Source organism: Salvelinus namaycush, chromosome 33 (assembly GCF_016432855.1).
Source record: "Salvelinus namaycush isolate Seneca chromosome 33, SaNama_1.0, whole genome shotgun sequence".
NCBI lineage: Eukaryota > Metazoa > Chordata > Actinopteri > Salmoniformes > Salmonidae > Salvelinus > Salvelinus namaycush.
The window spans coordinates 3,396,912-3,413,601 of NC_052339.1; the positions used below are offsets into that span (position 1 = coordinate 3,396,912).

Here is a 16,690-nt window from a genome sequence, read left to right on the forward strand (position 1 = left end):
ACTCCTTCCGGTAAATCTCCTTTTCACTTTGACTTGGCTGAGTGGACAGAATACATCTTCCAGCTGGAAAGGGTGTTGAACTGAGGTCTGCTTGCCAATGATCATTACAGGTCCCAGGACAGCTATAGAAAGAGGAGGCCTGGTATCCTGGTCAAAGTCCCACTGCGGCCCTATAGCAGCAGAGCAACCTGACTAGCTGGTCACTTCAGTATTTTCTAATTGGCTAAAGTTATCCCTCGCTAGCTCTTCAACTGCATGGGTGGCGACTCAAGTGCTCTGGCACTCAAGTGGTGCCAGAGCACTTGAGTGGTGCCACATTTGTGGTGCCACATTTGGTGCCAGAGCACTTGAGTCGCCACCTATGCAGTTGAAGAGCAGTATAGCTAGCGAGGGATAACTTTAGCCAATTAGAAAATCTATTTGGTGCCAGAGAACTTGAGTGCCAGAGTCTATTCTACACCAATGCTTTTCTACAATGGAAATGATTAGGCTTTATACAACTGGTGGGTCTAATCCTGAATGCTGTTTGGTTAACACCGCATTCCAGCCGGTGTCTATTCCACAAATTACCATCGGCTAAATCTATGACGTTAAAATGCCTGTTTACTCTGTTCCATCTGATACGGCACAATCGACTGTCTCATCAGCTCAGCCAGCTCATTTATATACTAGATATACTATGTAAAAAGCATCTAGACATTATCTACCATTTTGTTTAGACTGGCATTTGGTTTTCAACAGCGGAGATTTGCAACTGACATTTGCAATATTGTTTCAATATTGAAATTCGATCTCCAGCTGTCCTACGGTAATGAACCTGTCAGGAGTCAGGACGAGACAGACAGGCAGGCAGCTTTTCTCTGCCAGGCGAAATCATGAATCAGCATCATTTTTATGGATATATACAAAGAAATGTCAAAGGAAAAACACGAAATGCCACTTCAGTTTGAAGTGATTGTGTTAGCTGTGTGTCCTGGCGAGATATTAAATGTTCTATGCCAGGTGAAATCGTGCATCATTAGCTCATTGTTATGGATGTATCCCCAAACAAACAGCTTAAAACAAACGCAAATGAAGCTCCTTTCGCTGTTATTCTGACTGCACTGTTGGACGAGGCTGTGTTAGCAAGCAAGGGATAAGAACATTGCCAGCTGTCATGGCAATGAAACATTTGACTGGGTGGCATCCATAGAATTAGAACAGAACGACTGGGTCGGGTCTCTGGCAAAGGAACCGATAGAACGACTGACCAGCCGGCTTGGGTAGCAACCCTAGATTCGTGGTGTGACTATATCTCGTGGAAAGATGAAATAGTATGAATAAATTCATCAAAATAAAAAAAACATATGAAAATATGTCAATCATTATTTGAATATGTTGGTAACCCGTTGTAGAAAAGTAATAATGCCCTCGAAGCCGTTGTTTGGAGGATATATTGGCACGGGGTCTTGGGCCTAACAACAACCGTGCCAATATATCCTCCAAACAACGGCTTCTCGGGCATTATCACTTATATAATTCATTATCATAATCATATTACATGAGACAGCAAGCCCTACAGGCATTTATCAGCCATAGGTCAAGAAGTTTTAACACAAAGATTGCATTGGCACAGGCCATCTTTGTGTTGCCATGGAAATGTTGGAAGTGGCTTTCCTTGAGCTGGGCATGCAAATACGTTTTGTTTCAGGTACATGAAACGCTGGACCTTTCTTTTTTTCACCCACTTCCTGAATTCAAATGTAATGCAGCTGTGTTCCCGTCAGCACTGTGGATCTCGCCACTCATCTGTCAGGAAAGATATCCTTGGAAAGAAATATTCCAGGAAAATGTAAGAGAATGCCAACATTCCTCCATGACTTTCCCCGCTGGTTGGAGGCACTTGAAGGTCCCTGGTGCGAATACATACTCCTACATATTGATGTTGATTATTGAATCCAGGAACTGTCTGTTTATGTTTCATTATGAGGAGAGTGTGTGTGTCTGTGTGTGTGTGTGTGTGTGTGTCATAGAGTCTGCCAAGTGAAGGCTTTCCCAGGAAAATAAGCCTGTGGCACAGTGTAAACAGTTTGGGGGGGTCTTGTTATGGTGTCCCTCACCCCCTCACCACCCGGGGCCTCAGGGAACAACTGGGCCCTTTAATGTGGCCTCCAGGCTGTTTGTCCAGATGTGGGGACCTGGAGATTCAGACCCAGGGCCTGGAGAAGCCCAGACCTCGGCCCACATAGGGCCAGCCAGGCCACACTTTGACCAGGCTCTCTGCTGTCTCCACATAGCCTGACTGTAGCCACCTGAGCCATAATATACCCAAATGCACCCTAATCCCTTATAGTGCCCTACTTTTGACGAGGGCTCATAGGACTCTGGTCAAAAGTAGTGCACTTGCACTATATAGGGAATAGGTGCCATTTGGGACGCACCCCTAGGTAGAGTGCAGAGATGCAGGATATACAGTCATAGGATATAATATATTGAATATACACTAAGTGTATAAAACATTAAGAACACTAATATTGAGTTGCACTCTACAAGGTGTAGAAAGTGTTCCACACGGATGCTGGCCCATGTTGACTCCAATGCTTCCCACAGTTGTGTCAAGTCGGCTGGATGTCCCTTGGGTGGTGGACCATTCTTGATACACACGGGAAACTTTTGAGCGTGAAAAACCCAGCATTGTTGCAGTTCTTGACACAAACCGGTGCGCCTGGCACCTACTACCATACACTGTTTAAAGGCACTTAAAATCCTTTCACTTCCTATGGCAAGGGTAGTCAACTAGATTCAGCTGCAGGCTGTTTTTTGTTGGAGCGAATTGTCTGGGGGCCGGAAAATAATAATTATGATTTGTACACTGCAAATTGGCCACAACTGGCCACAATTCCAAAAATAAATTGTATTTGAAAATAACAATAATTGTATACCTTGATTACATTGAGACATGATCAAATATCTTTTTTTTTTGTGGGAATACCTCCCCCACTTGGGGGCCTGTTTTTGTCGGCGGGCCACCTGTTGCGTGTGTGTGTGTGTGTGTGTGTGTGTGTGGTTACAGTTTGAATAGTGTGAACAAACTAACTATGATGCTGTCGAGAACTCATTTTAATATGTTTTTACATACACATTTTTATTCGTCTGCATTTCTCTCGCTTGTGTAGGTATCCAGGAGGGTACCCAGTGTACTAAGTGTAAGAATGAGTGGGCACTGAAGATCTCCATAGCACTGCTCTACGTGCTGTGCACTCTACTCACCATCGCTGTTGCTGTCCTCGGGTATAAAGGTAAGCAAGGACACCTGTCAGTCAAAGTGCATGCTTCTGTAAACTGTATTTCTGACTGTAGATAGTTTACACTACCTTCACTGGTGTCTATGGACATAATATTGCTTTCAAAACAAAAGTCCCCAGGGTACAGACAATTACAATGACTCAATACATTATGCATAAAACAAAAGTCATAATAAAACTAAGGCTCTACAACTTGTAAGGTAGGGGGAGACATCTCTTCATGCTTGTGTATCTGTCAAAGTGGTTGCTACTTTAGAGACATAGAATGGAAAGTCTAGCTATGTCACTGTGTGAGCTGACTGGGACCGTGGTGACCAGCATTGCTCAACCAAACCTTATTACGCCTTCACATTGAGAAAGTGAGTGTCCAAACTGTGCGTGAGGTCCTTCTCCACATCCTGCCAGGAAATAAGATCACACCTGTTTGATCACCATGAGCACAGTGTGTTTGTTTGCTTTGGAGTGTGAGGCTGTGTGTGTGTGTGTGTGTGTGTGTGTGTGTGTGTGTGTGTGTGTGTGTGTGTGTGTGTGTGTGTGTGTGTGTGTGTGTGTGTGTGTGTGTGTGTGTGTGTGTGTGTGTGTGTGTGTTTGGTGTATGTTTGTGTATGTTTGTGTGTGTGTGTGTGTGTGTGTGTGTGTGTGTGTGTGTGTGTGTACGTGTGTACGTGTGTACGTATGGGCGTGTGTGTTTGTGTGGGCTAATGTCCCCAGTGACTCCTTACGGTCTGCCCAAACATGACATAGATGCTGTTGGGCAATGTTTCATTGTTATTAATTCAGGCTAGTGGAAGAGTCATGGAAACTCTGAGCGATCCCACTGACTGTAAGACCATCACACTCTCTGAAACCAAAACAAGCCCTGTTCTCTCCAAAGTGACATTAACTCAGCCGCAACCCTCCCCCTTTTTTGCTTTTCTTTGAAAACCTCAGCACTGTTGTATGTTCTCCCCCTTGCACCCTTCCTGCACCCCTGCACACCCCCGTTCCCCCTCTCTCGGGACCCAAGGACTTACTCTCCGCTTATTTTACCAACACCCCCACGCTCACACCTCAAGGAACCGGCCCGCGGTTGTGGAGCTCCACTTCCTGGTCTGTGTTCCGATTTTTCCAGCTTTTTCCGCAACGGTCCAAAGGCCGAACTTAGACTGTTCCTGTGATAATTACGCTAACCGTTCTCATATGTGTGCACAAATAACCGTTTTATCATCGCTCGTGGTTGTTGTGGATTTTCGACTAAATTAAAAGTGATGTCCTTTACACTCACAATTGGGTTCAGTCAGTCAGTAGTCAATCCTCATCCTTGTTCCACACTGCACAATTTCATGCAGCCCTAATTAAGACCAGATAAGCGGTAAACTCACTGTAACTCTAGCAAAACCCACTAAAATTGGTCTTTACTGGCAGAGCTGTAGTAGTGGGCTGTCCAGGGAACCACAGCTCCACAGCCTAACCATGCAGTCAGGTCTAGATGGTTATGTGAAGTAAGACTAGGGTTGTGGCGGTCACGAAAATACGTCAGCCGGTGATTGTCAAGCAAATATCTGTTGGTCTCACGGTAATTGACGTTAATTAACATAAACACATTTAGCATCTCCTGGCTTCCACATACACTGATGCAGACCTTTGGAACATCTACATTTTAAAAAGTTGAATAAATCCATGTAATATAGCCTACACGTTCACAAAAGATCCATTATTTAAGTCTATTTCAGAAGAACAGAATAGCATACTCCGAGTTGTCCTTATGTTAGGTCCTGATCCTTATGTTAGGTCCTAGATGTTCTAAAACTCTGGACTGGTAGTGTATGTACTCCTATATGCTTAATTAAGAGTTATTCGTGTAACTTAAGTTGTTCTAGTCTATATGTTTAGATTTTTAAGACATTGTAATGCTGCATGATGCGACTCTAATGGTGATTTGAAAAAAGTCGCTTGAAAGGCATGAGTTTTTTTGCGCAGGCTGCACACACTTTATCAGTCTCTCATTCACATTTTGGCAAGTACTTGATAATGGCTCGAATTTCACGGCGACATCCCTTTGTGTGGCCGTAATGCACCCCCCCAAAAATTCATACCTTTTGCGGCCAGTAGCCGTTGTGTCCTTGGACTGGAGTGCTGCGTTGTTCCCTTCTCCCTGAGTGCTGCATGCTCCGAAGCACCTCTCACTCACATGGCTCTCCATCACGGGATCGGGTCTTTCTCACAGGCTACAAGTGAAGACAGACACATCGGGGACGCAACTGCGCGCATCCTTATCTAATCCCGAGGTACATAGTGAAGATATTGAAAGAACTGTCCACATTTACTTTTCGGCAGCCAGCAAGCTGAGTAGGCCTAACGAACAGCAAAAGCACTAGCCAATGCCAATCTACTATCCCCCATAGTACAACAGTTGACCTATTCTGTGCGAGAATAAATATTCCAAACATAGTCTGGGACAGTTGTGGGATGCGATAGATCCCAAATTAATACAAACACTAGCATCCCCAAAATATGTTAACGCAATGTGGCTAACGCAGCAGATCAGAATGTTTAGCTTTAAATGTTGATCAACTATTAGGCTGTTTAGGCTGTTTAGGCTATTAGGCTGTTTCTTCACATTATAGCGCAGCAATGCACACATGGAAAATTCCAGAAAATGATGTCATGGCTTTAGAAGCTTCTGATAGGCTAATTGACATAATTTGAGTAAATTGGAGGTGTACCTGTGGATGTGTTTCAAGGCCTACCTTCAAACTCAGTACCTCTTTGCTTGACATCATGGGAAAATCAAAAGAAATCAGCCAAGACCTCAGAAAAAAACTGTAGACCTCCACAAGTCTGGTTCATCCTTGGGAGCAATTTGCAAACACCTGAAGGTACCACGTTCATCTGTACAAACAATAGTACGCAAGTATAAACACCATGGGACCACGCAACCCTCATACCGCTCAGGAAGGAGACGCGTTCTGTCTCCTAGAGATTAACGTACCTTGGTGCAAAAAGTGTAAATCAATCCCAGAACAACAGCAAAGGACCTTGTGAAGATGCTGGAGGAAACAGGTACAAAAGTATCTATATCCACAGGAAAACGAGTCCTATATCGACATAACCTGAAAGGCCTCTCAGCAAGGAAGAAGCCACTGCTCCAAAACCTCCATAAACAAAGCCAGACTATGGTTTGCAACTGCACATGGGGACAAAGATCGTACTTTGTGGAGAAATGTTGAATGGTCTGATGAAACAAAAATAGAACTGTTTGGCCATAATGACCATCGTTATGTTTGGAGGAAAAAGGGGGAGGCTTGCAAGCCGAAGAACACCATCCCAACCGTGAAGCAAGGGGGTGGCAGCATCATGTTGTGGGGTTGCTTTGCTGCAGGAGGGACTGGTGCACGTCACTAAATAGATGGCATCATGAGGGAGGAAAATTATGTGGATATATTGAAGCAACATCTCAAGACATCAGTCAGGAAGTTAAAGCTTGGTCGCAAATGGGTCTTCCAAATGGACAATGACCACAAGCATACTTCCAAAGTTGTGGCAAAATGGCTTAAGGACAACAAAGTCAAGGTAGTGTAGTGGCCATCGCAAAGCCCTGACTTCAATCCTATAGAAAATTTGTGGGCAGAACTGAAAAAGCTTGTGCGAGCAAGGAGGCCTACAAACCTGACTCAGTTACACCAGCTCTGTCAGGAGGAATGGGCCAAAATTCACCCAACTTATTTTGGGAAGCTTGTGGAAGGCTACTTGAAACATTTGACCCAAGTTAAACAATATAAAGGCAATGCTACCAAATACTAATTGAGTGTATGTAAACTTCTGACCCACTGGGAATGTGATGAAAGAAATAAAGCTGAAATAAATAATTCTCTCTACTATTATTCTGACACTTCACATTCTTCAAATAAAGTGGTGATCCTAACTGACCTAAGACAGGGATTTACTAGGATTAAATGTCAGGAATTGTGAAAAACTGAGTTTAAATGTATTTGGCTAAGGTGTATGTAAACTTCCAACTTCAACTGTATACCAAATAACACATGTGTGAAATTTGTTTTGATTTAAAATGGACTATTATCATGACCTGTCTCAAAACCGGGGCAGCGGGAAAAAATACATGTCATCTATGCACTTAAATAGAGAATGGAGGACGGTTTTCCTGTGGTTCATTTTCAAGCCAGCCAGGTGTGCTGATTATTAAGAAAGTTGAGAAATAAATATAGTAGGCCTAACCTATAGAAAGCTGATGCGATCCGCCTCTTTTTAATAGAGGCCATCACTCTGTTTTATCGCTCAATTGCATAGGCTATATAAATGTTGCGCGACTAGAGGTCATGGGCTCTCATGAAGTGTTTGATTAGATTTTCGATTACATTTGCATTGATGTCAGAGTGATTAGAGGGACAATAGAGTGCTGAGTACCAGGCAGTTAGCAAGTTTGATAGGCTACTAATGACCATCAGCAGCATCAGAGTTTGGAGAAGCCTAATTACACTGACTAAACAGTCACGTGGAATTTGACCGCCTTCATGACTCGGGACTGCCCGTGTGGCGGTAATACAGTCACCGCAACAGCCGCAAGTGAGACCCCAATGTTCTATTCACTTCACATCTATATTCTGTACTGTAGGATGCAGTGTATGATGAAGTGTGGACAGATATCTTAACATCTAGCCCACCCTATGCTCTCTACTCTTACCCATAGCAATGTCCTCGCTTCATCACTTGATCTCTTTATGGTGCGTATGTGATCTCTTCTGAGCTACAGTATAGAACCTCCATGATAGGCTGGTAAAACCTCTTCTCCAGCTCTCGGACATTGTCCTGGCAGGAAAGACTAGGGTTGCGTCCCCTATGGGGGCCCTGGACAAAAGTAGCGCACTGTATAGGAAATGGGGTGTCATTTGAGACACGACCCAGGCTATATGAGGGAGGGATTAGACACAGGTGAATATGAGGAGGGAGAGGAATCATAGAAGAGAATAAGAGGGTGTAGGGAGAGTCTCGCCCTCTCTTTGGCCTCACTCAGCACTCATGCTGCGTTCTCCCTCTCTCTCCCTCTGCTCCAGCTGTGTACATGGAATCTGTCACTACATTCTGGGCTATAATATTGAGCTTTAGCAAAAATAAGCAGAGGTGTCAGGGTGTGTGTGTGTGAGTTTGTCGTGTGCTTGCGTGTGTTGTGTGTATTGTGAGGAAGGGATGACACCCAGAAACCACAGCTGCAGCACAGCTGGCCTAGGGCATAGCTCTGGGGACCAGATATTATACAGTGTGTGTGTGTGTGTGTGTGGGTGTGCGTGCGTGCGTGCATACGCATGTTTATACGTGTGTGAGAGCATGTGTGTGTGTGCATGTGTGTGTGAGCGCATGTGTGTGTGAGCGCATGTGTGTATGTGCATGCGTCTATCAACATAGTATTAAAGATATTTAAATATTTAATTATATAATTGAGCAGGATAAAATGGATTCCAACCACGAAGAGCATCCATCTGTGTGTGTGTGTGTGTGTGTGTGTGTGTGTGTGTGTGTGTGTGTGTGTGTGTGTGTGCGTGTGCGTGTGTGTGTGTGTACTCTCCCTGTGATTCTCCAGCGTTCAGCTAAACCATGTAAAGCATCACTGTTGTTCCAGAGTAGCAGGCTAGCAGCGTATGTGGGCCATTTAGGATGCTAATTGTTTCATAACTTGGAAGAAAGTTTCCCAAAGTTGTGTTTTTATCCACAGCATTCTGCATTAACATCTATTTGAATCCAACATCTAGACAGAGAGGAAGTAATACATTAGTACAGAGAGCATCACACCGAAGTGATTAAAGTTTAACAGAGAGGATGAGTGCAATTAAAAACACAGCGTTGAGTCTCGTCCCCCATGGCTTGTCCCCCAGACATAGAAACAAGTCAAAACAAACAACAGTAAAAGTGTGTGTGTGTGTGTGTGTGTGTGTGTGTGTGTGTGTGTGTGTGTGTGTGTGTGTGTGTGTGTGTGTGTGTGTGTGTGTGTGTGTGTGTAATTGTTATAGAGAGAAACAATGTGCAGTAGATGTACGGTTTGGTCTGCAGACCTGAGCTGAATGCGTCTTTTGTGCTCTGTGTGGTACAGTAGTTTGTGGTGTCTGGAAATGTGTCTCATTTAGTTTGCAGTGGAACGTTTCATTTCAGACTGGCCATGCCTCTCCACTCTGAGCTAATACTACTCTTTCAATCGAGAGGGCGTTTTTCTAGTTCATATGTTTTTATTTTTTTTTATTTTGAGAGTATTTGGGGGACGGATAGTCATCTATGAGGGTAAACATTTTAAACATCTTTCCACCATGAAAAGGCTACTGTACATCCCTAGTGGCATTTGTTTTCCGTATACAGGCATCTTGAGTTTCCCAAACCATTAGGACGTCTACTCCGTACAAAACCATTTTCCATCAGAATTACATTCTCTCTGTTTCAAGTCTGGATACATGTCTGTGAATGGTAGGGAATGTTGTTTTGATCCCTTGTTTCCTGTACTGGAAAGAGAGGGATGCTGGGAGAATTAGACGTTCAGTGAGTGCATGTAGTAAACGGTTTCTCAAACATGTGGAAGCATTTACTCCTGCGTTCCACACACACTACTACACACGTCTATGAGGCTACCCATACCAGGCCCGTGTTCAGAAAGCGTCTCAGAGTAGGAATGCTGATCTAGGATCAGTTTTGCCTTTAATCATTATGAACAAGATCAGCACTGCTACTGATCTGCCGCTTTGTGAATATGGACTCCAGTCAACGCTATCAGCTACAGTCGGAATGATTCTAACACAGGACACTCACCTGAAACAAATCACATCTAAATGTACATACTGTACTGTTGGGATGAATTCCCTGCTATGCATGCAAGCGAATATGGCACAGATTGAGAGATTCAGTCTACTTGAATGTTTGTTTACCATAATTACAGATGGAACACATGCAAGTCATTAAAAGCTTGCATGAAACTTCTGGGTTTCTATTTTCAGAAGGCATTTTTTTCCCCCCTATTGTTTGTTGACAATGAGAAAAGCGCACTCATCCTCGGCGGTTTGAAGAATGCTTCTCTGTCTCTCGTCTCTCATTTCCAGTCGAAGTCGCCTTTCATTGTCAGTTAGACGCTCTATCATCACTATACTTCCTTAATTGCGGAGCCCTCTTCTACGTTGTTGTGGCTATCACAACGTTTAACTTGCAATGTTGTAGCGTATTTGTTTTTCCTTTTATTACAACTGTGCCATAGAGACATGTACGATTCAGTGGGGATTTTAGCATAAATCTTGTTCGGGCAAACTTTTTTTAGATGCATGCCAGCAAAGCCACTACACAACACAACACCAAACAATAAATTCATTGGACTATAACGTTGACACCCACAAACTGTTAGGGCCTACAGAAAGCTGTCCCAACAGCAGAGTCCCAACAACAGTCCCAACACCTTACCACTGCAAAACCTGGCTATCAGCGGAGCCTTGTCTGGAAACAAAACAGTTCATTCAGCCTCATTTACTGCCTTAAAAAGAACATAGCTGATATGGCTGACTAGCTTAAACAAATGTGGTTTCTACCAAATGATTAGGGTGAGGCACATGGTCTACGAACAGCTTACTACACAACATACACTTAGTATTATTTTCTTGGCTACAAGTATACATACAGCATCACCCTGGCATATTACATCATTTATGCAGCAGCATACAAGACATTTCTGGACTCACCTTGTTGTGCTGTGCTCACTTAAACAGGACGGTGGCGCGACGGTCCTTCTTTTGGGCTCTAGAAAGAGGACCGAAATCACGACTTGAAATGTTTCCAGTAGTTTTGAACACGGCAGAAGTCATGCTGGATTGACAGCATGGCCAATGTATTCAAACTTTTCTGGCCCATGGCGTCACCCTTTTTTTCGTGATATCCAATTGGTCGTTACAATCTTGTCTTATCGTTGCAACTCTCCTACGGACTTGGAGAAGGTCGAGAGCCGCACTAGTTCTTGCTTAACCCGGAAGCCAGCCGCACCGATGTGTCAGAGGAAACACGCACCCGGCCCGCCAAAAGGAGTCGCTAGAGCACGATGAGACAAGGACATCTCGGCCGGCCAAACCCTTCCCTAACCCAGATGACGATGGGCCAAATGTGCGTCGCCTCATGGGTCTCCCGGTCACAGCCGGCTGTAACACGGCCTGGGATCGAACCTGTGGCTGAAGTGGCGCCTTACCACTCATTTTTGAATTAGCGATTTCCAACTTGTTGTGTAATGTTTATGTCCAATGGCCGATGAGCACCGATACGTTTTATCTATCATTTCTCTTCATGTGACAATGATTGAAAAGGATTTGCCAGTAGATTGCTGACTTCATGCATGACGACGACTGCTTGTCTAGCTTGCTAGCTAAGATTTTGAAAGTATGATGTTGACATGATCAGTCCAATCAAAGCTACGGTAGATATAACGTGATTTGATTTAATTTTATCTGTGGCCAATGACCTTGAGCCTTCTTGGATGGGCACTTCTAATGTAAGTCTATGGCAGCACCCAAGGGGCTTGAGTTTTCGAGCTCTACCCATAGATTTTGCAATGACATAGTGTCCCCATGAGTGACAGAACACTGAGCCAATTACGGCACAACTAAAGAACATTACCAACCCCTACGCTCCGTATTTTCCTCTGGCAGCCCCACCACCACAGAAAGCACTGAGCTAGGCTGAAACGCCTCCATTTGGAGATACTTTACTCAAGAAAGCAAAAAAGAGATTGTGTTTGTTTGCGGCTTTATTAACTCAAAGATTACATTTTTTTTATTTTTTTTATTTTTACATTGTTTGCAAACTGATATGTGATACGTATTTATGCCAAAATAACATGAAAAACAGGCGGGACTCTGCTGGAAAGCTTCCTCACCCCATCACTGTCTGTGACTGGCATACAGTAGATGTAAAGTACTCTGCAACTACACCGTACACATTGAAAGCTACGAAGATCATAAGCACATACAGCGTGCCCAGGGAAATACACCCAGTCATAACAGTGGGATCTATCTATCCATGTCCTCCCATGCTCTCAGTCAGAGGGAGGGAATGAATGAGGTAGTGCTAAATCTTCTCATCCTGTGTCTTTACGATGATTTGGCCCTTGAATAGATGATAGAAAATAGATGATTATACCCATTAAAGGTTGAGCTTGGTGGGTTCTTTGAGCTTGATGGGTTGGTTGGTCTTTACCTGTGGAGGATAGAAATAACAGAAATAGCATGGTGTGCAGTTTTCACCACTGGTTGGAACCCCTGTGGTCTCCAATTAGATGGTTCGAGATGCCTCCATAGCCTGTGGTGGTGGTGGTGGTGGTGGGATGATTCCCAGACACATTCCATAGGAAATGAAGGGTCCTGTCGCCTGTGGGGGCGTAAAGACCATGCCTGACACAGCGTCTGTCTCCTGAGGGTACGCTTTGAACCCCCTGTTTACTGAGGACCCCCACTTGGGTCGCTTCCTGTCCCACAGGGTCCCCCTGTCCCACTTTGATCATCTCCAGATCCTACTCCCTCTGACCACCCACCCCATCTGCACTCATCTTCCAGTGTCTTCAGTGTCTCGTGCCCGGTCTTCATGGACACACCAAGTCATTGAGACATTATTGTGTATCACATGACCATTTCCTAATCTTAGAGCTTGTGATTGCTGAGGCAACCATTATTACATACCCGCCAGATAAATATACATCTTATATGATATATGATATATTGTGTCTGAGTGAGTTTTCATAAGTATCCTTTCTGATCCCTTTTGTATAGTTTCAGGCTATTCTGCCCATCCTTCTCAGACTGTTAATATTGTATGGAGCCAACCACTGTGCTGAAGACCTAACCCTGATCTTTTCTGTGTTGTGCTCTGTTGTTTTGTTTGTTTTGCAGTGGTGCAAAAGGTTGACAATGTGTCCGAAGGTATTGAGAGCTATGGAGGGAAGATCATTGCTGTGGAAACAGACTTGAAAAAGCTAGGTGAGTTTCACCCCTACCTACCACATGGTCACAGCAGTATGGAGCATATACGCTAGCCAGTTGACCATACAGTATCCCTTGTACTATGGGGCTATGCATTATCTTGAATACATCAAATGAATCAGAATAGCTGTTTTTAGAAACATTCATCATTGAGAGAAGTGTAACTTCATCCAACTCTCAGTTACAAAGTCCACGTCAATTTCATCCCATGTTCCCAGATGACCAGACTGGCGAGAAGTCGGAGAACACCACCACAGAAATCCAGGCCTTTAAGAACAACATCTGGGCTCTGCAGAGGCAGCTGTCCGAGGTGGCTGAAAGGAGCAGTAGTAACCGGGCAGCCCTGGGTCGTCTGCAGGATGCTGGCCAGGACATGCAAGGCAGCCAGGGCTCCATCCAGGGTCTGCTGGATGCCAACACAGCCATGCTGAGGTCCGTCAACGGCACCTTGCGGGCCTACGGCGGCACCATGGAGGGTCTTCAGGACGACACGGCTCGGCTGCAGACGGAGCTTCAGGAGCAGGTTCGGCAGCAGAGCCAGGCCAAGTTCAGCATCGGGAATCTCAACCTCACCCAGGCCCAACAAAGGGGCCTGATCTTGGCTTTGCAGAGGTCAGTGGACGACACCAGCCAGGCCATCCAGAAGATCCGCAATGACTTCCAGAGCATAGAGCAGACGGCCAGGCAGACTAAGTCGGACGCTGATTGGCTGCGGGAGAAGGTGCAGAACCTCCAGGTGCTGGCCTCCAACGCCTCTGTCCTGGCCAAGGCCAACAACGACATTCTGGAGGACGTGGGTTCTCAGCTGGCCTCGCTGTCCGGACAGCTGCAGAACACCTCCAGCCTGGCGGAGAACCACGACCAGACCCTCAGGGAGATCATGGACCAGCAGAGGGACCATGACAACCTCACCTCCTCCAAGTTCGACCAGCTGGAGATACGCCTGGACGAGTCGGAGGGGAGCATCGACCGTGTGACGGGCAACATCAGCTTTACAACCCAACTCCTGGGCGCCATCAATCTCAACCTCAACGAGCTGCGCACCTGCGCTGAAACAGTGGGACGCCACTCCGACTACCTGGCTGACCTGAACTCCACGGTTTTGGACGTGAGGTCGGACACCACCACACTGAGGTCGCAGCAGGACGACCTGGCGGCCCGCCTCGACAAGGAGGTCACCAGCCTCTCCATAGTCATGGAGGAGATGAAACTGGTGGACAGCAAGCACTCACAGCTAATCACCAACTTCACCATTCTCCAGGGTGAGGGCACACACTAAATAGTAGCTTTTTATTTTGTTCACGTAGAAGTGTGTTGTAAACAGTATGCCGTTGAACAGACACGTTTCAAAAGAACACATATTGGTTCTTGTTTCAGGTCCACCTGGTCCCAGAGGCCCGCGGGGAGACAAAGGACCCCAGGGAGCGGCCGGTCAGGCTGGTCAGAAGGGGGAGAAAGGGGATAAAGGTGGGCCTGGGGTGCAGGGGCTCCGTGGAGAGAAGGGATCTCCAGGACCACTGGGACTAACAGGTTCCAGAGGTCAACAAGGCTCACGGGGCAACCCAGGTTCAAAGGGCTCCCGAGGGTCAGGCGGCAGGGCAGGACCTCCGGGGGCGAAGGGTGAGCCAGGAACGGCTGGGCTCCTTGGGAGAGACGGACAGCCCGGTCCTCAGGGGCCCCAGGGCCCGCCGGGAGACCTAGGACAGGTGGGGCCAGCTGGGGTACAGGGACCCAGGGGAGCGATGGGGCCTGTGGGGGCCCCAGGGCCACCTGGACTACCAGGACATCCTGCCCGACCTGCAGCAGTAGCAGCAGTGCCTTTGGCCTATGTCTCTCTGAAGAGTGACTTCCCCGCCCCTACAGTGTTGGCCCCAGGTAAGACTCACTCATAATACTCTTTATACACCATTAATATCTCTGTATCACTCTGTCAACACCATCTATGAGTTGACAGGACATGAGCTAATTGGTGATAGTTTGACAATATAACCATATTAACTTCAGGTTGTCCTCATGAGTGGGTTGGCTTCAGAGACAAATGCTACCACTTCTCCAGGGAGCTGCACAACTTTGACGATGCAAAGAAAAGCTGTGATGCCCAGACTGCGTCAATGGTGATCATTAACGACATAGCTGAACAGGTGACAGTGCTTATAAGCCTTTTGTAATACAATGCACATCTGTTTGAACAGTCATAAAATGAGTGACATTACTGACATCATGTTTACTTTTTTCCCCCTCAGAAATGGCTGCAGAAGCAGACCTCTGGAAAGGGCTACTTCTGGATGGGTCTGACAGATAGGGAGAAGGAGAATGTTTGGCACTGGCTGGATGGAACTGAACCTGCCTTCACGTGAGTATAGTACCTCAGTGACCAGACTGATCCATGTGAGACCTCGCATTGACATCAATGTGTGACTGAAGGGAAGGTGTCTGAAGTTCGGTTTCAGTCCTCACTGAATTTGTATCTATAGTTGGAAGGAATTCAGTGTGTGAGTGCCCTCTGCTGTGTGGTTGTAGGAAGTGGAAGCCGGGCCAGCCAGACAACTGGAGCCACGGGCATGAGAGAGGAGAGGACTGCGCAGGCCTCATCCACGAAGGACTGTGGAATGATTTCTTCTGTGAAGATCTCATCAGCTACATCTGCGAGAAAGCCATGGAGAGCTGTGAGTATCCGTCTGTCTGTCTCGTCGTGTGTCTGTTTGTCTGTCTCTGAAGTTTTCTGTCCGCATCGGTTTTTCTGTCTAAGTTATATTGTTTGCATTCAAAAATATTTGTATAATCTATACGTAATATCATTTTCTACAGCAAAAACTCCAGGGTTATAGCACCCTCTGGGGAAGAAGAAAAAGAAGCACGGTTGAGTCAGAGGCGGTGTGGTGAGCAGCATTATGTTCCACCCACAAGTGTAACTAGCCCTCTGACACACGTTTGCATGGATATGCTGTATGGAGAGAGACGAGGGACAAACTGCACATGCCTGAATCGGGACTAAGGCTGCATTCACTGAGCTTTCACCCTCTAGTGGCCAGATTCAGCTATCCTCCAAAGTGAATCCAGACCATTACTTCCACCATTTGCATTACAACAACATGACAATCAAGAGTTGAGAGGATCCATATTGTTTTTACATAACGACCCAAGTAATTGACTCATAGATTGGTCTCGTTGTTTTTTAATGCTGTTTTTTTTTGTACGACTTTAAGTCCATTTATATCTGATTATCTGAATGTATATTTTCGTATTTCATTTTTTTTTTCCAATGTAGATCATTATTTTAGCAGTGCCAATGGGAATCACCACGGTGCCTTTCACGGTTTAAAGTCTAGTTCCACAATTATGTGAGGTGCAAAATGATGCGCAAAAAAAGCTAGGAAATGTCGCTGATATGCTATCCTTGAGGAACACCAGTCCTTTCTCAAAACC

At 45.6% G+C, this 16,690-nt stretch overlaps 1 protein-coding gene across 1 annotated transcript in view; it reads left to right on the top strand.

The window, feature by feature from the left end:
* LOC120028022 (collectin-12-like) overlaps positions 1–16,227 on the top strand; it is a 46,125-nt gene extending 29,898 nt beyond the window's left edge. The window contains exons 3-10 of the mRNA XM_038973142.1: positions 3,156–3,278; positions 13,175–13,261; positions 13,483–14,526; positions 14,642–15,139; positions 15,269–15,405; positions 15,508–15,617; positions 15,785–15,930; positions 16,073–16,227. Of these exons, the coding sequence (XP_038829070.1) occupies positions 3,156–3,278; positions 13,175–13,261; positions 13,483–14,526; positions 14,642–15,139; positions 15,269–15,405; positions 15,508–15,617; positions 15,785–15,930; positions 16,073–16,092 (2,165 nt within the window). The 3' untranslated portion in view covers positions 16,093–16,227. The remainder of the gene's footprint in view (positions 1–3,155; positions 3,279–13,174; positions 13,262–13,482; positions 14,527–14,641; positions 15,140–15,268; positions 15,406–15,507; positions 15,618–15,784; positions 15,931–16,072) is intronic.
* The last annotated feature ends 463 nt before the right edge of the window (positions 16,228–16,690 follow it).